The 24,004-nt window shown below is 42.6% G+C and overlaps 1 protein-coding gene across 5 annotated transcripts in view; it reads right to left on the bottom strand.

The window, feature by feature from the left end:
- Positions 1–24,004, bottom strand: part of grm8a (glutamate receptor, metabotropic 8a) — a 254,862-nt gene that overhangs the window by 70,264 nt on the left and 160,594 nt on the right. For all 5 annotated transcript variants that reach the window (XM_030440168.1, XM_030440167.1, XM_030440171.1 and 2 more), the window contains exons 4-6: positions 15,324–15,459; positions 14,574–14,728; positions 12,213–12,350 (exon numbers count right to left, since the gene is read on the bottom strand). In XM_030440168.1, the coding sequence (XP_030296028.1) occupies positions 12,213–12,350; positions 14,574–14,728; positions 15,324–15,459 (429 nt within the window). The remainder of the gene's footprint in view (positions 1–12,212; positions 12,351–14,573; positions 14,729–15,323; positions 15,460–24,004) is intronic.

The raw sequence follows: 24,004 nt of genomic DNA, 5'->3' as shown, positions 1-24,004 counted from the left end.
AGAGAGCGCTGAAGCCAAGGCGTATGTCAATACGCCGCCACACAAATACCAGCCATCGGATTGAAGTCCGTGTGTGTTTCTGCTTGTTCCATAATTTGCGCCTACTAAGTTTTGTGTGTGTGAAAAAAAACAAGGTCAACATCAAAAAGTCATTTATATATCATTCAGCTGGTGAGTATGGATGCGTGTAGAGGCGAGACTTAAAAGGTCAAAATGTGAAAAGAAATAAACGCATCTGCCAAAAAGTCGAATTTCATTGGGCAGAAAATGTTTGTCTGAAAGGTGAAAATCTATTCTTACAGCTTGAGTTTTATTTCTGTAGTTATGAACATAAGTTTTTTAAGTTTGAGTATCTAAACCACATCTTTCTTTAGGTAAATACAACTTACCAAGAGGTGTTGGTAACCGTTGAGCACACAACTACAGCAAGTGCATTGAGTCAAAGTTTAACCAGGAAGTTGGTCTGGGGACTCTGATGGATGTTTGAGCACTTACTTCTACATCTGCCTTCATTTTATCTTCCAAATAAGTTTTGGGCGTTTGTTTAAAAGGCAACTCGGCTCCCCTGATATCTTCTTTCTGCTGACCTCCAGTGGTTTGACTTCACAACACCACGGTTAAGTTACCGGAATGAAACCTTTCATCATCAAATCGCTTGTTTCGCTGCTTGTGTGAGCGGCTGTGGCTCAGGAGGTAGGGCTACTCAGTCGCTGATCAAGGAACTATATCACTGGGGTGCTTTGTTAATGAAGCGCTGTATCACTCCTGGTGAGTAGGTCGGCACCTTGCGTGGCAATGTCTGCCATGAGTTTATGAATAAATGAGTTAAAATGGAACATTCTTTCAACCATCATCTGTTTCACAAAGTAATGAACGCTGCATGCTTGGGAATGTTGACTGAACCTTTCAAGGATTCGCCTTTCACATCCAATCATTGTACTATAACCTGTTGCCAATTATCCTGTTTACGTGTTAAATGTTCCAAACAGGTGTTTCTTGAGCAATCAAAATAATGGTTCTAATATTGTTCTTCAGAAGGTCCTCTGGTTCTTAATAAATCTATCACTAATTGAAGAACCTCTTTAATACGTTGATGGTTCCTTGTGTACTTTATGTTGTTCTTTAAACAGATGGACAGCCAAAAACTATGAATGTGTACTTGTTATTCAACATACACACAATGATTTCATTTGTTTTCATTTATAACAAATTTCATTTTTTCATTTATAAATGCTCATTTGTTCTGCAAATGCAATTTCTAAAGAACCCTTTAAAGAGGTTCTCTATTAAACCAGCTGGGTCAACAAATAACTTTCTTTAAAAAATTATTCCTTCAAGAACCATTTTGCCGATATGCCACTTTTGATTCCAGTTAGCAACTTTATTGTTCTGTGTGTATTGTGTTGAGGGAAAACATTAAAGGATACTGTCTTTATTGCATTCCATACGTCGAACAAGACCTGCAAACCATCACATTTTGTTCTAGGTAGCGTCGTGACTTTTTGTAAGTCAGGATTGTCGAAACGATGGCAACAACTACAATAGAGGCGCCATGACACTGAATTACCGACCGTCTAATTGTCATGTTGACATGTTTGAGTTATTTACTGTCTGAACTGATCTCTCGTTGAACCCAGCCTAACCCTCGCCGCCCTCAGACCTCCCGTTGGACTGCAGCATAAATCTTTTCTGCTTTATAAAGAGCGATTGGCTGCGGAGCACCACTTTTCATGAATAATGTGATGCCGCAGACGTATGTGGCTAATATATATTTCATCTCTATATTATTACTGGTATATATTACTGCTGATAGTACACAGAGCTATTATAAATTATTCATTAGTCATTATTCATATTATGCTGAATCACTGTCCTGGCAGCATTCAGCTATAGGCTCCCCAGCTCTCTCTCTCTCTCTCTTTCTCTCTCCCTTCAACTTTTTTTTAATTTCCTTTTGTCAGTCCGTTCTTCTCTTAATCTCTCTCCTGCACAGCTTTCACACGAGCAAATAAACAAAAATTTTTCATTTTGTGCCGCTGAGGGACCATTTTATATCAGCAGGCCTCCCTGTCTTTCTCTCCCAAGCGTTTTGTTCCATCTCTCCTTTTTTTTTTTTGCTGCGTATGTATATATATATATATATATATATATATATATATATATATATATATATACGCAGCAAAAAAAAAAAAAAGGAGAGATGGAACAAAAAGCGATAATGTTAGCAGGGAGAGGACAGGGTAGAAAATTGAATCAAATGAGACAGAGGGATGGGGGAGAAAAAAAGAACACCTAAACAAAAGTGGGAATGAGAGATGATAAATAGATGGTGAGTTTGTGGACGGGAGGTTAGTGGGAAACAAATGAAACAACAGAGGAGAGGGAGGGAGGAGGTGGAGGTATGCAGCTGAGAGAGCAGGCATTACTGAAGAGAGGACGAACCGTAAAATCACATTAGCAGAGCAGCACTTGTTCTCCTTAGCCGGCAACAACCTGCCACCGCATACAGAGGTGTGTGTGTGTGTGTGAATACGTTTGCTGTTTCGCTTCACATGTTTTCACTGAATCCGTACATTTAAAGCCCTTGCGCATGAGACAAGGGGTGCAAAAAAAAGGAAAGTAACACCAGTGGTAAATAAGGTTCTGGGCCGTGGACCGGTAATAAACAAACCCCCTGTTGCTTAGACAGATCAGCTAAACCGCTCGGCCAGAGGAACAAAGAGGAACATCACCAAATTGATAGTGATGATGAAGTCAGCTGGCTGCGGAGCTTCTCCTCTGGAATAACCCTCCCAGCTGACGTCAGACAATCTGGCTCGATTGATGCCTTAACATCTGAACTCAAAACGTACTCCTTTGACTTAACCTTTAATCAGCCCTTGACTTCTACCGCTAGCGTCTTCAGTGGGTCGGTCTCAGTCTCAGTGAGTCCCTTACAGTTAGCATTTGAATTCACATCGAACTGTCGACTGTTTATTCTGATTAACATTGCATTTCTCTAATTTCCAGTTTTTTCTTCCCACAACCTGCAAGCTGTGTCGTAGTGTTTCGATGGCCAGTATTATGAGTAAGAAAGTTCCGGTATATTATGACAAACACGTGTACATCTGTATTGTCTCAGTGTAGTCAGCCTTATTTAATTTGTGTGCTTGAGTAGACTCGCGCCTGTATCCATTTCCAGGTGTGTATCAGTGGGCCACAGCGAGCAGTAGCTCACCTGAACCTGTTGAGATGGATTACCCTGTGTGAGTGTGTTTGGGTGTGTGTGGGACTTAACAGTGACAGATGGGGCATCTTGACGCCGACGCTTTCAAGCGCACAGTCGTGCCTTTGACGGCGTGCGTATCCACACGGATGAAGTACTGTGGGCGCCCGTCATATATATGCATCCTCCTACTTATCAATCAACATTGAGTCACTCACATGCACATATGTGCCATCTAAGAGAGCACTTAGATAAGCATGCTCTCCACAAAAAGATGAGAAGGGATCATTCCACTGCTGCTTAATGACACTTCATCTCACCTATACTCAAAATGTAATGGCCGCCATGAGTCACAGAGCAAGGTGTTCCCGGCCCCCGCGATCCGTCTGTCTGCGCCCTGTCTGTCTCTAATTGTCCATCTGTGTTCGTCTCCATCCGTCAAGTCTGTTCGGCCCTGAAGCCGTTTCATATGGGAAGGGAACAGTTTACGCAGCCTTGGAGCCTAATAACTCTCCTTCCCCGTCGACCTCGTTAGGGTACGGTCTATTTACGGAGAGCGAACATGCGTTTGCGTGCGGCGGGTTGGGGGTTTGAACATGTGCATGCCTGCGCTAAGTCAGGATCTAATTAACTCCTGGAATTGTAGTGTCTCATGCCGACACATCCATGCACACATCGCTGGATTTTTGCATTAAAAAATATTTTTTTACCAAGTTAGAAAAGCATCCTCATGTTCAGAAGGCTTCAAACTATCACCCAGTAGCCTTTACAAGATAATTTCCCCATTAATAACAATCTGTAAAGTATTAATATTCTATGTTAAACTAGGGAAATGTAAAGCTTTATACATATATGTGTGTGTGTGTGTGTGTGTGTAAGCATTTGATGATCTTCTGTTTGCCCGTGAAGTTACAGCGCAACCTTCATTAGGCGGCTGCAGAGGGAAACCACGGTCTCATGGTAATCTCGCTAATCAGGAGAAGTAGACCAGAGAGCTCAAATTATTCTGAGAGGATATTCACTTACAGTTTGCACTCCCTCCATGAGTCCTTTTTAGTCTCTTTATCACCTGGAAGACCGCTTTAATGTCCCGTCGCGAATGGTGAGACGCTTTACCGACGAGTCAGACCTCATTTGCCGAAGCGTAGTGTTTGTTTCTGACCTGGGCTCAATTTTTGCGTTAACTTGAGCAAATATCGCAGAATATGAATGTTTGTCCGTTGTCCATGTAATGTCATGTAGGCATTAAAAGTACCCTGCCACCTTTCTAGACTCAGCCAGTGTTCTGGTGACATTATTTTCCTCTGAGAACAGCTTGTTCATTCAGTATCAGAATTGCCTCCCAAACCACATAGTGCCCATTTAAGTGTACTGTAAACCAAAGTGATTCTGCATTGCTTGGTCGCTTTTCACTGCCCCCCCCCCCCCCCCATTCAGTCGAGTGAAAGGACCTCTGACCGAGTGTTATTGGGCCCATCAAACCTTGTATTCAACAATAGATTCACTCATAATAAGCAACGCGAGCGCATACTGTACTGCCGCATGAAATCTACAGTATTACGAATAGCACTGCGAATAGCTCTTCCAAGACATCTAGCCCATCAGCCCGGAGAAAAGTGTGCTTTGTTTACAGAACTAGCTTTTTTTATTTGCCACGTTTACAACGAAATACAACAAAATGACACGGCCGATCGGGTTTTGTGACCATGTGGGCAGACTGTGACTGAGCTCTCATCGCTGGGAGTGAGTGAGAGGGAGGGAGACGGAGAAAGATATATTGTAAAGATATAATAGTTAAAGAACAGCTAAAAATGACCTACGTTTGGCATTTGTTAAATTATATGGTTTGCACTCCCCGATCAAATTCCTTCTTTGAAAATGTTCATTGTTAGGATGTATAAAAAACAATTTAAAAGTTAGTACTGGGCAATATATTGATAGTATATCTTCTGGTTTTAAAGGCTGCATTAAAGTGATTGAATTTCTTTACTTACCAGATTGTTCGACTGGCTCTAATTCTTTCTTTTACCCACTTCACGATATCCACATTTTTGGCGATTACTTATCAAAGCTCTCCTTGTGTTAATCGTTCATGTAAGTGCCCGTAGCACTGCTGCCAGAAATGGACAGGTTTTTTTTGTTTTTGTTTTCTTATCCGTTTAGCCTGGAAACCATCAAACCAACTTGGCAACACTGACAGTCATTAGGTCAAAAAAATAGTGATATTTCATTTTTTGCCAAGTCCTAGAATTTATGAAGTGCTTTTGAGGAGATTTCACAATATTAGGATATAGATCTTACTAAAAGTTTTTCTTTCTAAATTGCTAAATGCTTAGCTTTTTTGGCTTTGAACACATTGCCCACTGCAAGTTCTGCTGTCGATAATCATACGGCACTTTGCCAATACTGTATCTCCATATGCTCCCGTATTTGACAGAGCAGGGGGAAATGTCAGACCACGAGTTAGAGTTGCAGGGCGAGAGAAAGTCGCACAGAGAGAAAAGTTGAGCAAAGATTGACAGTCGGCAAAGTAAAGAAAGATCACAAAGGCCAGGAAAAGGGAAGATAAAATACTGGCGCGCTTCCCTCGAGAGTGACACAACCCACACAGGAGGAAAGACAAAGAAGAAAAAAAAGGCAACAGTGTAACAACCTTGTTTCCTGCTCGCTCTGCACTTTAATTCCTGTGTGTGTACCTGAGGCTTATAGCTCCTGTCACAACCAATGTTATTCACTGGTGGAATAGATCCATTGATGGGCCCGGGCGGGGAAGTGTGTGGACAGAATGTGTGTGTGTGTGTGTGTGTGTGTGTGTGTGTGTGTGTGTGTGTGTGTGTGTGTGTGTGTGTGAACGGGCCTTTCATGCCTGGTCTCTGCCCTTTTGTGTGTGTGTGTGTGTGTGTGTGTGTGTGTGTGTGTGTGTGTCTGCCCAGGTGTGTTTGTGTCCGGCCCAGACAGCGGGGAAAAATCAGTTCCACAGAGCAAGGATCTGATAATTTGAGTGAGAGTACTTTTTGTTTCGGGACGACTACAAACCTGCTCCCATTTGGTAATTCTTCTGGTTGGTCTCCTGATTTTGAATTGCTCCTCCTCAGTTTCTGTACAGGATGTGTCCGATGATACCTGGCAACCCGACCAAGAAACCCTGCCTCATGTGCGTCGCCTGTTTCTGGGCTCAGCCAAGCCCTCCTCTTAGTTTAGGGTTTTTGTTGAGTTGTTTTTCCAGTTTTATTTTGGTAGATTTATCCTCATGTGTCACATTTTACCTCCACTTCCTGTCTTAGTGTTTTTCCCCAAAGTTTTGACTGCCCTATTAGTTTTACCTGTCTCTTATTAGTCTTCCCTCACATGTGTTTTTATGTGTGAGTCTTTCCCTCTCCCTTTGACAGTTGGTCAGTTTCCTCCACGTCAGTCCTTTGTTCTCTGTTCTCCGGTCCAGTTTTCGCTCCACCAGTTCCTGCCTGTGCTCCCAGCGCTTCATTGGTCTGTACTTTATTTAGTGTTGTGCTTCATTATTTGTTATTGGATTTGCCCCTGCCTGCTGCTGTTTTGTTCTTTGGATTACAGCTTTGCTTTATTCAAGCTCGTTTTTTGTTTCTGCCTCAGTGTTTTTGGATTTTTTGCCAAACTGAAAACACTGAAAATGGATGAAACAGGTCCCGAGGAGAAGAGATTTCATTCGACTTCATGCCAGACTGTCCACTTAACGACATTTTCCTCCTACGTCACTTGTTTGAATTCTGAAGACTGCGGTCCTGATTTTTTTGCTTCCTCTTCTCATTTTGGAAGGTCTGTCTGGCAATAATGGCTCTTCAGAACACACATACACACACACACACTCTTGTCAGTATGTTTGAACTTGAAGAGTTTCTTTTGTGATGCCAATTGTAGATCTTGACTTTTGATTGCGTTAGGTTGTTCTTTTTGTTTTGTTTTTAAAATGTGCTTCGCTGTGAGTGTAAAGAGTCCACTTTCCTTTTGTATTCTTGTATTCATTCAATAAATCTGTGATGTTGGGTCAAATGGCCTAGCCACTTACCTATATTCCAGAAAATCTCTTCATTTTCACAGCCTGATGTTGGCAAGTATGCTAATAGGGATCCGATAAAGAATCACAGAGTGGCGAGAACCAGTCAGAGTGTGGATCTTCAACTGTGTTTGTGTATGATGTACTGACTCCCATCGGTCCTCTGGGACATTGAAGTCTTCTCTTTACTCCATCATGCGGAGCATGATGAGATTAGAGGCACATTTTCCCGTGAACTGGAAGGATGTGGAAAATTGCTGCTCAGTCACCAATGGCACCCAAGATCGGTCAATCATTGGATTCATTTATATTTCAGCCTTCATCAGTTTACTGCCATTTTACTCCAATTAGGCACCTCCTGCTCTGATCTGTTGGACTGATCCGAGCGAAATCAAATTCCACCAACCGTCACAGTGAACCGTATTTCCCATTTTTCAGTTCAGTCAAATGGATCAATCTAAAAGAGAGGATGTGTACGTGTGAGTAAAGACAGAGCTTGCAACATGTATACTTGTATGCACCTGCGTCCCGATAGAAACGAGGCCAGTGGGACTTGCGGATCTGGTTAATTAACCCAAGTTTGTGCACTCATCCACAGTCGTGTCTGCGGCCACCGGGCATGTCAGCATTTGCGAGCATTGTAAGTGTGCATGTCGGCTTATCTGTGATCTGGCGTCTGCTTCAGTCAGCTTCCCCCCTTAGGCATCAGTTTTACCTGACTGCACGCTTTCAACAGAACAGATTTTACTTCAGCATCTGAGTTGTCCGGGCTGATGTGCTTACGGGCATATCAGCCACGCCTGAGAGAAAAAAAAGGCTTTTTACTTCACTCAGAAGTTTCTTGGATTTCCCTTTTTTTCCCCTTGTGTTCTTGCTGTTCTTTTTCATGAAATAACAAAAGATGAAGGTTGAGGTAATGTACTGTAAATAAATGATTAGGATGAATTGCTGGACTGGAGAACAGATGTCTGGAGCAGCAAGAACTCTTTTTTTTTTCTTTTTTTTTAAACAACACAAAAACCCCTCTGAAAGATATCTTATGACAACTACAATGGCGTATGTGTGTTTTTACTTTCCACCGAACATTTCCATAAAATATTCACGAGCTTCACATAGCTCGTTTTGCACTCACACAACAATCAAGTCAAGAAGACATCGTGCAGGCGGGACAGAAAGACGGACGCAAAGGAGCCGCATGAGTCACGTCGAGGGAGAAAAACCTCAGCCGACGCCGCGTGATGAAACAGCGACGTGCCCGCCAGCATCCAACAAAACCAAACCATTCCTCAAAATTGCGAGACGCGATTTGTGACATTTAGATGTTCATTTTCGTTATCAGTTGAACCAATTCGAACGGCACCTTTTATTTTCACTGCCTGTAATGGCTGCTAGCAATCTTTGAGCAGAAAAGCATTTACAGAGTGTTATAAAAAATATTATGTCACACTGTTAGGGGGGGGAAAAAAGGCTCATATTATGTTCTGATAAAATGTTGACTCAGTTCTTTTAAATCAAAGATTGCTCATGCTGCTCAAAAAGTTCAGCACTCCTTGAAAACGTTTTCCGGCTAATACAGCAGATGTTCAGATTTAAATGAAAGCCGTGTTTGTTTGGAGAGCATTATAATTTAAAAGAAGAATTTTAAAAAATGATATTGTGTAATAGCATACCAGTCATGGGGGTAATTTATTTTATTTATAAGTGCTTTAATTTTGAAATTTGATAAGGAAAGAGAGTGCGTGGAATAAAAAAAGGTAATATCTCTCAAGATAAGCTGCCTGCGATGAGTCCAACAATGTTGTGCAATGCTAGACCAGTGGACTGCTTTTCAAAATTTGGTGGCTTCATTACCCACAATCCAATTAAACAACTGAGTGACATCACTGGAGGCAGTTTATCAGATTACATGCAGCTTACTCTGGAGCCATGAAAGACTTTATACTACTTTCTTTTTGCTCATAAAGTGTAGTACTCCCCAAAACCTGTAAACACACTTTAATGTGTGAAATTGGTGGAGTTGCCCAAGGCCTGGTATCAATAGTAGACTAGTGTTTTAATTTATTGTTGATGGGTGAGAGGTTAAAATGAGACAGAGCATGTTGTTTTCAAGCTCCAGTCATGTTTGGTGCAGATTCAGAAAGTCTCCACTTTCATTTCCGTCTCCCGTTCCCAATCTGACGTGTCTTATTGGCTTGTCCTCTCTCATTTGTTATTTTTCCTCCATTATTCACGTATTTCATGAGAATTTCTTTGTCTCTCCGTTTTCTAATTTGTGCATCCGACACAATATTTTACTCCCTCTTCCTGTTCATTTGCTTTTTTGCACGTCTCGACACCGTCTCCCATTCTGTTTGTCTCTCCCACTCAAGCCAATCACATGCAATAATCACACCCATTTTCACATTCTCCCATCAGCTGTGTCACCGCGGCGACCTTGAGCAGCAGGCTGCTGATTGGCTTCTGTGTTGATGATTCGGAGGTCGCGAACCCTCGCACTTGGAATTAATGGACTCTGTCGCACGACTACAGAGACCCCTCGACACATACACGCCCACGTACACAGATGCCACGTCCGGTAATAGGCGGTCAATGGGAGTCGCAGCCCTTACAAACCTAATTATGTGAACTAATGGTGGGCATCATCCGGGGAGTACTCACAGTTACACACATAAACATACAGGCTCGGTCGCAGCAGCGTAGGGGTCACGTGGAACCCAAACTTGAGGATTTTATTGTCGTGTTCACGGACATACACATTTGTGACGTCCATCGGCATCGCTAACCCTGCGCACTAAGTGTGCCATCTTTTAGTGTAGCCGCCGGCAGGTGCATGACTGTGAGAGTGCACACGCAGCCCTATCTAGATCACGCACACACAGGAGACACAAGGGTTACACATTGGAAGCAGCACTTGGCCTTGTGTAAAATAACAAGCTGCCAGCATTTTGACACGGCTGCAAAATACAGGTCAAAGCGCGCATTTGACAAGCACACACACATATACACAGAGGAGACTAAATTACCGTATTCACAAGGACAGATTCCGACAATTATCTAATTTCCCTTTTAGCTCTGAGAACACAAACAATTGTTCTTGTTGAGCTGTATGGTTCCCTGGAGCCCAGCAGCTACTGTGATCTGTGCTTTTAAGGTACTTATTACAGACAGCACTGCCCTCTGCAATATATATTTTAATTAAACTCCCCTGCATGTCCCTGTTGACAAATCTCCACAGCCAGGATTGCTCCAATGAAGCCCCCCCTCCCCCCCGCTGCAGATTTTTGTGAGCCGGCCTAATTGGTAAAGGGCCAGACAAATGGGCTGCTTCCAGAGTGAACTAGTTTCTCTGGTGACTTCAATATTGTGACAAGTGATAGCTGCGGAGAGACATAAAAAGAACCACAATAGTTTTTTGGGGGATTTCTTAAGCTGGATGCTGCACTGATTAGCATCTCGGCTGGTCCTTGATTTGCAAGGATAGAGGAGAGCAGAGTCGTGGGAGATGTGTTTAGATCCTTCACTTAAGAGAACTAATACCACGATGTGAAAGTGCATTCGATTTGCAATCTTATTTATATTTTCTCTGTATACATTCTTCTTTAGGTAAAAGTATGTTAGTATAATCAGCAAGGATGGATGAATACCACTGATGCCGTAACGTGAATGTTGCATTTCACTGCTGTACGTGTTTTGCGCAGATTTCCCAAATTCCAATTTACAAGGTTTCCGATTTGATTCTATTCAATATCAATTCGGTGGTTGGCGCCAGTTTTCCATAGAGATAAAAGCGATTCTGAGGGAACAACTTCTGCAGATTGTGCAAGGAACCCTGTAAACTGGTGTGTTGTTAAAGATATTGTTCACATCACAGATTAAGTGGTTTTCATTCTAGTTGTGTTTATTCTTCAGTCGCTTGCCTTGCAAATAGCCAGATGCCGGCATGTTTTCTTCTGTTTGTTTATATATTTGATTTATCTTAACTGAAACCATTGAAACCAAAGCCCCTACAAACCTTCAGTTTTGAACATTCTACTTCATCGGGGACTTGGAAAGCTCGTAAAAGCACATTTTAGTTGGATTATACCCTGAGGATGCATTTTTTTATTATCCAAGTAGTTGACATTTGGCATTCCCTGTAGATGTACATATTTTTTATTTATATTTTTTTTTATGTAGGTCAGGACGGGTTTATAAGCATTTTACTGCCAGTACCGCCACAAAGTGATGACAGATGTAGGTGTATGTATTTCAAAAAAAGAAAATAAGAAATGGAAACTTTCAGAAACCTTTAGGGATTTACTCGCCAAATGAAAAATCTACCCCATTTTGTGTTTGGGAGGTGTCAATTTAGACCTGCAACCACAAGTAAAATCATGTATTAAGAGACCACTTCCAGGATTTTCGAATCAACCTTGGATCATTCAAATGAAGATCAATTTTAATCAGAAAAATCAATTCAAACCCTGTCCTTCTCATCTTAAAGAAGACTTATTATGCTTATTTTCAGGTTCATATTATCTATTTATTTTGGATTACGACTCGTAAAACGACATCAGTTTTCTCATTTTGTCCAGTGCCGCACCTCTGTATTCCCCCTCAGTCTGAAACACTCTCTTTCATTAACTTAAATGCACAGACAAATGCAATGTACAGTCTCTTATTTTTACCTCAGTACAGTACTTGAGTAAATGTACTTCACAACTTCCATGTCTGGGATCTTGTTAATGTGGTGCATGGATGAGAGAGAACCAATTAGAACTGACCACCTGCCAGATCTGTTCGTGGGTAGAACTAACAACCCTCTCAACATCTGCGGAGTTGGAACACTTCCTCTCAAACTGGCAAAATGATTTGTTACAGCCTCTGTCACAGGTGTAAAACTCTAGCTGGAAGCATTTTTATCTCCTTTTTTTGTGTCTGTACTCTCCAAACAAAATAGACCCTAATTACCGTTTTGGAAAAAGAAGTGCAGACTCTTACCTGTGCATTTCTTCAGGCTGCCGGGCCGTTTACCGTGCATCCCCAGCTTACAGTTGAAGTTCTCTTCCCAGAACTCCGCGAACCAAACATTTCTTCTGTTGTTGGACAGCGAGCGGCTACGGAAATATCGATCAAACGCTGTTCAAAACAAAAGACAGAGTAGGCAGAAGTTAAGATACATTGAGTGAAGAGAGGATTGTATTTGTTTCACTTTTTTGAAACTGCGCTGAACACATCTATCCGTCCACAGCCTCATTCTGATTAGGCGGGCTTCATATCCAAGGGGGCCGCCTGTACTTAAATAAATGAGGTGTTCATGACGGCGTAATACGCTTTGACTCACAAAGGCACGTGTTATGAATAGCCCGTGCATCCAAAGTATGACTGAAAAGCCATTTTCTGTGGAGCCATCCAGTGTTAGGAGCTCCTATCAAATACTGGAGCTGATACAGCCGGGAGAGCAAACATTTTAGAATGAGCTTTCACGGGCTGCGTTGGCAACTTGTCCGATTTAATAAGTATGGCGGGGGGGGGGGGGGGGGGGGGGGGGGGAACGGGGGGAAGAACACATTTCTCCACTCACAGAAATGGAAATGCCTGTCAGAGAATGGCAGGCTGAGATAAAGAGATGGGCGAGAGAAAAGAGAAATGAGGGAGACAAGAACACTCCTTGTAGTTGTACACTACTTAGTTCATACCGGAATTAATTGGGGAAAACATATTTTTGCTTTGTTGTCTGTGAAAAAAAGATAGCAAAACTCTGAATTCCTCAGAAGACATTCCTCTATCCTCAAGTTGCCTCAAGTCTGTCCCTGGAAGACTGCGAGGAACCATTAAAGTTCCCTAATAAAGAGATGGTGTCATTTCCAACACCCCTGCCGCTGTAGTTTAGGGGCGATACAGTGCACATGAAGCAGCGACAGAGGGTGGGAGGAATCACTGGGGACTATCAGACCGACTTGGACAGCCTGTGCCATGCCTGATTTGCTGTAAAAGCCGACAAGAGCTGCCTCGATTAATCTCCTCTGCTGTCAGCGAAACTGCCCCGCCGTGCACCTGTGTGGCACAATGAGAGGCTGCTGGGAACAGTGGGTTCACCCGCTGTGCAGCTCAACAGGTTGTAGACATCGACTGAGATCACTCGCTCCTCACTGCGTTCACAGATGACGAGGTAAGCATTTGCAGTACTGTGGGATTCTTTAAACGCTGAAAGGGAAAGGGATCTATTTCAAATGAATGGGTAATAATTCAGATTAGTGACATTTTTGGGAATAAATACACTTATTTGCTTCCTTTTCAAGAGTTCGATATGAAAGATATGAAGATCGATAGGGTTAAGGTCGGGACTTATTCGGCTCAGACTGCGAGGAACCTCTGTGTCAGGGGTTGGGTTTCTGGGAAGGGGGCTTAGGGAATACTGAACACTGGCGGCTGTTCAAATGGCTCAGGCCCATCCTACTAGAAGGTGGGCCCAGCTGCAGCTCAAAAAGCTCTGCACTCTCCTGGTACCGGCGCTTTGGGTTGGCATCTGGGGTTGGACGCCGATCCAAAGCGCCAGTATCCGACTATCTATGTCTGTCCAGGAAGTTACTTTTTAATTTTTTTAACCAAAGAGATAGCAGCGCTTATATGTAAGATAAAACGTTTGCGTATGTTTTTGTGTATTTTCAGAATTTAGTCCAGTCCACCACAGAGTTGAAACGAAACAAATCTGACTAAACACTGTCATTCTCACAAAGGCCTGCTGCGTGATTATTGGATTATATTGCATCAGATTGTTAGGTGGCTAATGATACCTAATAATACATTGGTAACTGTGTACACACTCTTCATTATTCCTCTGCTGGTTCCATCACACACAACTCTGTCAAAGCTGATTCATTTAAACTTCGGCATAGGCTCTCTCTCCCTCACTTAAGGTCTATATCTCGTCGCCTTTGTGTCCCTCCAGGAGTCAATTATCTAATAGGGAGCTCTGACAGAGAGCAAATGAGAGTATCCTCCATGGCCTAATGGCAAAAACTTGTTGCCCGCTGGGATCAAGAGTATGGGAACATGAGTGTGTTTCACGTTCTGTTTCTAGTCTGTCGCCCTGTCCCCTTAATTTGATCTATTAGACTTGGAGCACAAACGCAAACACACACAAACACACACACACACACAAACACACACACAGCTTCTGCTTCCTTTCATTTGTTGTGCAGCCAGGAGGGTGAAAAGAGTCACAGCGCGGATAAAAAAATCTTTGGAATTTATCACAACTCTTTTAAAAGATCCCTGTTTAGTTGCTGATGTTGTAGGACATAAAAAAACACAGAATCATTGTATCCGTTTTCTTCACACACACACACACACTCTTACCGTCCACAGATGCTCGTTTGGGAAGGATCGTGATGGCTCCCTCGGCCACTCTCTCCTGGCCAACCACGGGAGAGATTTTGGAACCCCAGCTGTCCGAACCCACCCAGAGGAAGTGACCCGTCTGGTTGTTCCTTTTAGCTGCGTCGAGAACTCGTCTGTTGGAGGAAAGACCGGAGAAATGTAACTGTTATTGTAGCCCAGGAAAGAACAATAAAAAAGGGGCGGTGGTGTTAGGTGTCTCTGGCTGGATCCCACTGATCCATGTAAACAGTTAAGTTGGATTTTCTAATGAGAATGAATTCAATCTGAAGTCATTTCTCCCTTGAAATAGAGCGATGCCTGTGAGCTAGTTCAGCAGGACAACTTGAGCTACATGTCTCACTTTTTCTCCCAACTTTCCCTTTGACTGTCAACACCACTGCTGCCCTGAGTTGGGTGGTTTGCTGCACATGTTTTTTCAGCCCCACCATCACCTCAGCCTCCACCTGCAGGATCTATCAGGGGGGATTTAAGGTGTATTGCCCATCACTCCCCAATATCTCTGTGTAAACATACCTCCGGAGAGTGATGAGTTGGAGCCTAGACGCCAAAGTCCAACCATGTTTTGCTGCTATAATAAACATGTCAAGCTGTACTGAATTGTTGCATGCTTCACGTTGTCAGAATGTGCAGAATGTCTCTTCGGTAATAACAGCAGAAAAACTCCAGAGCAGCGGCAGCGGGGGACTTGTTTGAGTGCGTGGCACGTACCGTATGTCGTCCTCATTAGCAAACATGATGACGGCCCTGGCATTGGAGGTCTCCAGCAGGCGTCTGATGATCTTGTCAAACTCCCCTGGCCTTGGCTCCCTGGGGATCTTCAAGGACTGGGCAATACACACACCACCTGGGACAGAAAGAGCAACACAGAATGCATTTACTGTTTTTAAGTCGCTGATTTGCATCCCTTCATTTTGTATTCATCGCTCATATTTAGTCGCTCTCCCTTTGGCCTATACCCAGTTCATGAAGCTGTGTTTTACACTCCCTTTGGTGCGAGGAAGTGATGTGGTTTTTACACTTCCAACAGCCTCAACACTGTGAGATAAAAATGAGAGTAAACGGATGGTTTTGCGTGACAGCAGCAGCCAGCGATGATGTTCAATTTTTTGAAAAACCCAAACCCCAGGATATGTTGTTACTGGCCAATTGATTTGGGGGGATGCCAAGACTCCACAGCAACAAGCAATAACTCCAGTATTATTCAAAATATATGAGTTCACATATATAGTCGCCGTGTAAAACATTCATGTCAAAACACAGGTTATGAAATAAGAGTGAGAGAGTTGCATGAGGTGGGGTATGTAGGGGGAAAAGAAAGAGGGAAGAAGAAGCACTGGAGCTGGAAACTACAAAGAGGTAAAGAAGGTGACGTTGGAGAATGTGCGAAAAGGAAATTCTGATGAAGGTTTGAGAGAAAAACCCAGGGAAAAAAAAAGAAAAAATGAAGCTCCATCGTGACTTAAAATATCATCACCATGCACAGTGTGAGTATCAGGAAATGTCCTCTACCCACTTGTTCATTTCCTGTTGTCCAGGATGGCAACCATAGCAATCACAGCCATATTAGTCACTTCACTCAATATGCGATAATGAGGAAGCTCTCTCTCTCTATCTCTCTCTCTCACACACACACACACACACACACACACACACACACACACACACACACACACACAAACCCACACAAATGATTCATGCTTAATCCTGGAAACATGGGGACAAAACAGATGTAATAGTTTTTGAATGACTTTCAAAACCAAATGGGTGCCCACGTTCACAGCCACACACTCAACGGCACTCTCCTTCAGTCTATCCTCCTCCTCACACACATACACACACAGAATCCAACATCCCATACTGCTTTGCACTAATCCCACTTTTTAATTTAAGCTCTGTCCTGTTAATTAGGACTGCTTCATCAGATCAGTAGCCCAGCCCAAGGTGTAAAGGTGTATATGTGCGTTTCGTATGATTATGTCACTGTCAGACATTGAAGCTGCTGTTTCAATAAGACTGAGTACATCAATGTATCTATGAGTGTGTGTTTGTGTGTGTGTGTGTGTGTGTGTGTGTGTGCGTTTAACTTTGTCATTTGTCTGCACGTATCTGTGTGTGAGACAGTGTGAATGATGTCCTCTTTTCCTTCCCTGCCTGTTCCAGCCCATTTATTGAACATCTGTACAGTCTGTCGCTTTCACTATATCACACTCCTTAATCACACAAACGCGCACACACTCTTACACAAGCAGACGGGGATATAGCAGCGTGCACGACTGGTAAAACAAATGCTCATTAGCCTTAAATTATAGGCCTCTCAAGGATAATCGCTACAGTGGAAAAAAGAAATCTGCACGGGCACCCCGGTCTACTTCTCTCCATCATTAAAGACAAATACTTGGAAGTTCAGTTAATTTCGCGAGGATAATCACCAGCTTGATGTGCACTTTTGCGTACTTCCAAACACAGATTTAAGACGGCTGATAAGAAAACGATGCTTGCAGTGTGTCCAAACACATGCAAAAGCACATAAGTGTTGCATAGGACAAGGGTTGGGTTTGGATAACTATAAAGGGTTGGCGTCAGAGAAGTTACAAAGGGTTAGTGTTGGGGAAGATGGAAAGGGTCAGGCCCAGAAGATGCTATTTGGGGTTAGGGTAAGAGAAGATATCAATGGTCTGGAGATGGGGGTTGGAGTTAAGAGATTCCATAAAGGGTTTGAGAAGTTACAAATGGTTAGGGTTAGCAAAGTTATAAAAAGGTTAGGGCCAGGGGAAGCTATCAAATGTTAGGGTTAGGGAAGAGTTGGGTTCAGGTTTCTCGAATTAGGTTTAATAAAGGGTTAGGCTTAAACAATATAGAAGGGGCCAGGGGAAGCCATTAAGGGGGCGAGGAAAATGATAAAGGGTTAGGGTTAGATAATCATAGGGTTGTATACAATGCGGTTCAAATCATTGTTTTTTTATGGGCCACCACCATCAAAAACTGCCGCCACAGAAAACAGATTTCCCAGCGTAAGACAATATCAAATCACATCCTTGAGTCTGTGTGTAAGTGTTTTCAAGTATAGACACTCACAGGCACATCTAACTGCAAGTGTCGCAGCAAAACCAACCGCTACCATTAAAACACTTCTCGTCTTTGATGGCGCCAAAGAGAAAAAGCAGCTCTTTAAAGGCGAACGTCAGTTATTAGGGCGCACCTTCTCGCCTCCGTTGAAAGGGAGGTTAAGTCAGGAGAAACATCACTTTTTTTTTTTTTTTTTTAAAGAAATCACTCAAAGAGCGTCTACTTGAAAGCAGAAGTCGTTGAATAAAAAGGAGACGTTGGAAGGGAGAGATTCAACATCAAAACCCCTTGCACAGTTGACACTCCAGACAGAGTATTTGCTTCACATTGCAAAATAGAAATGTTGAGGAAAAAGAGAGAATAGATCTTGTAAACAATAGCTAGTTTTGAGGCCATCCTTTTTGTGTTGTCTGGAGAGCACATAGTGCGAGACAAAGATTCGGTCAGATGTGAAGAAGTGTTCCTGAGAACTACAAGCCCTCATATTGATTTCAGTGAAGATCTGGGTTAAAAGAAAAAAAAAAAAAACCTGCATATCTGGTACCCGACATGGAGTGAAAGCCTTCTGCGAGCCGAATCAAACAACTGTGCTGGCGCCAAAAGAAAAGAAACTGGGGCCGATCGTGTCAGATACGAATTATAATCGAAAATAAATAGAGCAGTAAATACATGAAAAAGGTCGTCAGCAAGTCAATAATGCCTCTCATTTTCAGACAAAGTCTAAATGAGTTGCTTGATTTAGAGAAACCATCGTGGAAAGAATTAATCTCAACTTCAAACCGCAGCCACACTTGTTATGGACGGTTTCGCTCCCCTCACTGGACCCCCAGAATCACAATCTGTGGGCTCAAAATTTGGCTGAAACTGGATAATTAATTGTTTAGAGACACCGCATCACGGGTCGGGCATGCTAATATGAGGCCGGTCAGAAATTCTCTTTATTCGTTCCAGATAAAAGAATGGCCTCAGCTGTACTGGATCACAGTAACAGTCAGTTTATTACATAATTCAGCAATTGTAAGCACGTTCAGCAACAACAGGCTAATTGAATTGGCTTCATCCGATGAGCAGCGACACACAGTTTATCTCTAATAACCTGATTATCGAGGCTTCAATGTGGAACAGAATGTGACCGAATCCTAATTCCCTCACTCTAGTTATGTGTGTCTCTGTGTGTGTACTCGTGAGTTTGTTTTTCGGTGTAGGTGTGAAGCGTAATTTTGTGAGCCCAGAAGTCTGTTTTCCTGTGTGGGTGTCACCCAATGAGCTACAGCGCACCGATTAGTGTGTTAAGTGCACACGCACAATTGCACACTTGAGCGTACGACTGCTTCTATGTGTCTCCTCCGCAGCCGTTTAAGAAATGGGACGCTGAGTGCAAGTGGTGCTGATAAACTCGATATCAAGTGTGTGTGTCCGGCGCCCCTTCAAATGAAAACCCCTCATCGTTTGTAATTAACTCTATTCTGTTTTGAGATGAAATTCATTCTGTTTCAGGACAGGAAACACTGCTGCCTCAGTGTTTAATTAACAATCTGCTTCCCTCCCACACTCTCCTCTCTTTCTTTCTTTCTCCCTCTCTCTGCACCAATTCATCCATTAACCAACAGAGGCTTTTTTTTTTTTTCGCACCACGTGTTTCTTGCTCCTGTCTTTTTTTCCTCACCCTTAGCTCGTCAAACTTTTCACGCAGGATTGCATCTCAAAAATAATTCAAACAATGTGAGAGGGAGGGAGCGAAAAAAAATCAGCGAATGCATCGACTGGAGGAGATAACCGGCAATTTGACAATACATCTGCTATAGCACACAGTGTGTGGCAGCGGAACCCCGCTTTCAAATGCCAACTGTGCGTCCAATCAGAACTCACTGGACTCTTAACGAACTCACTGAGATCTTTGTCTAGGGAGAGCGCCATTTTGTCAAATGATGCCAATCTATGCTACACGATGTATGGTTGTAATAAACAGAGTAAAAGAACTGGAAATAAACCCAATTGTTGAACAACCGCTAATTAACTTCAAAGAACGCGAAGAAATAAAACGCATCATAAAAACTATTGAGGTTTTTTAAATGTAGTTTGGTACCTATTGAAACGTAGCACCCCTGCTCTTGTAGTAGTATTGTTCGAAGACATTACTCCACTGGCATTCAATTACATCACCTGAAACAGCTCACCATACCATGCAAAAAACCTCTATTCAACACTGCAGGAGGAACACACTCATGCATCCTGTAATCCCAAATTACAGCTGCAACACACACACAGACAGTAATGTGGTTTCCTGCTAAGCAAGATGAGTAATGAGAGTAACTTTAAAGCTAGCAGCCTTTATGCCACTGGCACTGCTGTGTGTGTGTGTGTGTGTGTGTGTGTGTGTGTGTGTGTGTGTTTGTGTGTGTGTGTGTGTGTCTGTGTGTGTGTCAGTGTGTGTGTGTGTGTGTGTGAAAATGAAAGGGAGGCAGTGGAATCAAAGTCCCTGCCTTTAATGATTCTTCCATTAAGATATAGCTGTGTCACCCTCTCCGGCTTTAAGTGTGTGTGTCCCTGCAACTCTGAGACACACGCACAAACACACAAACACATCTAACACAGAAATGCACCCGGGGCATATAAACAAGTGACAGATGAAGCGGCAGACAAATCCATGCAGGAAGAAATTAATTTCTTCCTCTGGCTTAGTGGGCATTTCTTTGATAAAAAACCTGCCCTCTGCATTCATCCCCCACAGAAACACCTGCAATGAACTCCTATTATTGGAATCCTCACGCTAACATGAAGCAAACACTAGCGTGCACGCACTGATTTTGACACACTTCCTTTCTTCTCCAAACCTCATTAGCACTGCTTTAAAATTAAAAGTTGCCCTCTGCTTCTCCATGCTTTGTTCGTGGCTCGGGGAACTCTGCAGCGTGGGCCTTTGAAGTCGCTGATTTATGTGGGTGTGTGTGCATGTATGTGTGCGCTTGTGTGGATTTCCCTACGCTTCCCCAAACGAACGCCCGCCTTTGCGCGTTATTCCATGTGCACTCCAGTAACCGTGCCCACGACACACGCACGCCGGCTCTGCCCAGGCGAGTGGAAGAAGCGGTGCGGTAAATATTGTGTTCTGCATTTTTTTTCTTCGCTCCCAGTTGAAACTTTCCTCCCCGGGCTTTCTAATGAATCATTGACAACACCCACGGAACCGCTGTCCCAGGAAATTTACATCCTCCCATTAAAATATGCCTTGAAGGACACTAGGCCTCGGCTGCAAATGGGTTTGGAAATTTAAGACAGCCCTAACCCAAAACCCCCGAAAAGATGTTTCGGAGACCTGAGCCAAGCCCCAGGTGGAGGAGCTCATGTGGGGCCGTGCCAGACTTAAGCTTGAAATTGCTCATAATAAGCTGATAATGAAGAGCCGATACGGGTGTGTGTGGCAGGGGGGGAAACAGGCAAAGTTGTTTGAGTTTTACAGAAATTAAATGTACTTTTGGTAAATGTTTGTCCGATTCCCCCTCCAATGAAATCATGAGCGATGTGATGAGTTGTCGGAGTGTAAAGCGAGGCAGTGGTTTGCATTGGCAGTGGGATATTGGATATTTGCGAGATTTACTGTGCACATAATAAAAATGTTTCAAGTGGTGCTCAGACAAAATACAATAATTTGTGGGACCTATCTAAAAAAGCTAATTCTCACTCGAGCCTCGGTGTATAATGGCAGAATTTAATAATACAGTGATAACCACAGGAGCTATCCTTCAGTCTGTATCCACTTTGTGTTATTAGTATAATTGTAGACAATGCAGAAATCCTAATTTTCTGGATTCGGCATATATACTGCAGTGGTTCCTACTGGTACCACTGCACTGTGGTGACTGCTCAATAGATAGATTCTTGCCTCAGACAAAGAAAGGAAGGTAAAACTTCCCACAAATCCCACTTCCCTTCAAAAAAAAGTTTTTTCTCCCCCTTCCTTCAGTTGGGGAAGCTGTTGTCACATTCATTGCTCAAAGTGTGGCTGCCTATGAGCATGATCTGTGAAATCACAAGTAGGTTTGGATCCCAATCCTGGTCCAGTGTTCAGCATACACAAGTGTGATGTGGAAACTAGAAGCTTCCAGTGCAAATATGCTGAAAATGGACGATACAGTAATGTAGGTGACTAATGAAATGAGAGATATTTGCACATTAATTTATTCTGGAATTTGTAATGATTAACAAGGAGTACAGACCATTTTAAGGATTGTTAGTGTGGCAATTTCTTTCGGCAAAAGGCCTCATCAGACACACATTAGAGAATATCTTTTTATGACTTAGTAAATGTGTGGAGAGAATCTTTAACACACATTTCCAAATAGGTCAGCACTAACGGTGCTTTTACTCTTTCACTTTCGGCAACACAAAGTCAAACCACCCAGCGCTTATTTACATTTTTATTACCAGAGTTGACTGGAGCCAATCCACGCTGCGCCCATGATGGACCATCTCTGGGACGGATACCAAATTGTGCTACTACCGCCTCCAAGTGGGCTCCAGTGACGTCTGGCAACTGCAGACCAACGCGTGACAACCCTACCCATGCCACTGTTGTGATTTGGTGACTGGAGATAAAGAGTCTCTGTGCGCTCAGATCTACTTCTGGAGCTTCTGCTGTAACTGAATCCCTGCAGTTTGAAGTTCACTTTCTCTTTGTACTTTCAGATATCTGCTTTGCTTCACTTCTTCACATCATGCTCCCTCCTGCTGTGGGAGTCGTATTGAGTTACTACCCATTTAAACCCGACATTTCCGAATTTTGCTGCTTTTATAATAAAAGCTCAAATAACTAAATAACTGAGGGATTTATTGTGAAGAATTTATGGGAAATTAAACGTGTTTAAAAGGGAATAAGAGTACCTTTGTGAGCGGCTATTGTTCAATAAAATTGCAAAGAGTAGGAGTATTTACAGCTGCTCCACTCGCCACTACTCGATAAAACCATCATTAGACCTTCAAGTAGGTAGCCCTGTGGTGCTTTGCTGACATACCCAATCAAAACTGAGAAAAGCCAAACCAGCACACGTGTACGTAAAAAGCCCCAAGAGATTTACAGCTCCCCATTTAGCATTCAAAATGAGTTACAAACATTCAATGAGGGGTTATAAACTGACATAATCTAGTTTTACTGTTTACCCATAAGTGGTGGCTTTTGTACAAACAAATCATGAATAATACTATAGTAAAAACATCTTCATTGGGGAAACTGTAATCATTAACGAATCACGTACATTGCAGGTGCAGTATGTAATAATTTGCCACCTGTTGGATTCATACTCAACAAATCCGGGGGCCTAGGGCTGCACGATTGGTCCTACTGCAATTGCCATTACGACGAATACCCAAATCACAAGAACTGCAATTACTTTATGAAGGTAAAATGTGTCACAAAAGCGTTTTAAATGAAATTTTGTAGTGCTGCAGAGATGCTCTGGCCTAGAAAAGCTTGTTCTCCAGATGTAGTTAAAAGTGTGTTTGGCAGAGACTGGGAGAAATGCCACATCATCATGATTCTCAATTACAATGAAAACTGTGATATAAAATGTGATCATCCATAATAATCATGAATCAAATCCATCAAAATAATCGCACTCGTTATCGATAATTAAACTCAAGTTGATATTTTTTTCACTGTCAACAATACAGTGTTTTATAAACCGTTTGTTAAGCAACGTTTTATGTAAAGTTGCAGCTGATGTTTCCAATACAATTAACCAGAAATGTAAAATGCATCAACGATTATGTGTTACTACAAAGTGACACAATGCAGTGTTAGAACAAATGGACCCGTTGTTACCATTATATAATCATGTTTGTGTTTGTTTTTTTTTCTACTTGCAGAAAACAAATGGTGGGCAGCACAGGGAGTGTGCGAAGAGGACAGAGGGTGATGAATGTCAGTATAAAAGAAAACATGGAAGTCAATGTGCAGCGCGCGACATCCCCCATCTTTCACTGCATTAATATTACAGAGGAACTATAGCAAATAACCCTTATCATCCATCTACTCTGCACTTGCATTATTGAGAGTAATAGCCTTGACGGTTATTGTAGAAGTCCCCCCCTCCCCCCTTTTGCTTGTACATCTGCATTATTTATCAAATTAGCAGCCATTGGAGGTATCCTATGTCATGTATCTGTCTTATAGCAGTACCTGATACACTGCCAACAAGGTACAATTATTCCATCCGGCCTCCTTTAGCATAGAAACTGATGAGAATCTTTAATACTTATGTGGCTAAAAAGGGAACAAAATTTGAATTGCGGATATAATTCACCTCTCTGGGGGCAAAGTCGCAGGG

Source organism: Sparus aurata, chromosome 14, assembly GCF_900880675.1.
Source record: "Sparus aurata chromosome 14, fSpaAur1.1, whole genome shotgun sequence".
NCBI lineage: Eukaryota > Metazoa > Chordata > Actinopteri > Spariformes > Sparidae > Sparus > Sparus aurata.
Note: the sequence above shows the minus strand (reverse complement) of the source record. Positions and strands in the feature narration are given on the sequence as shown.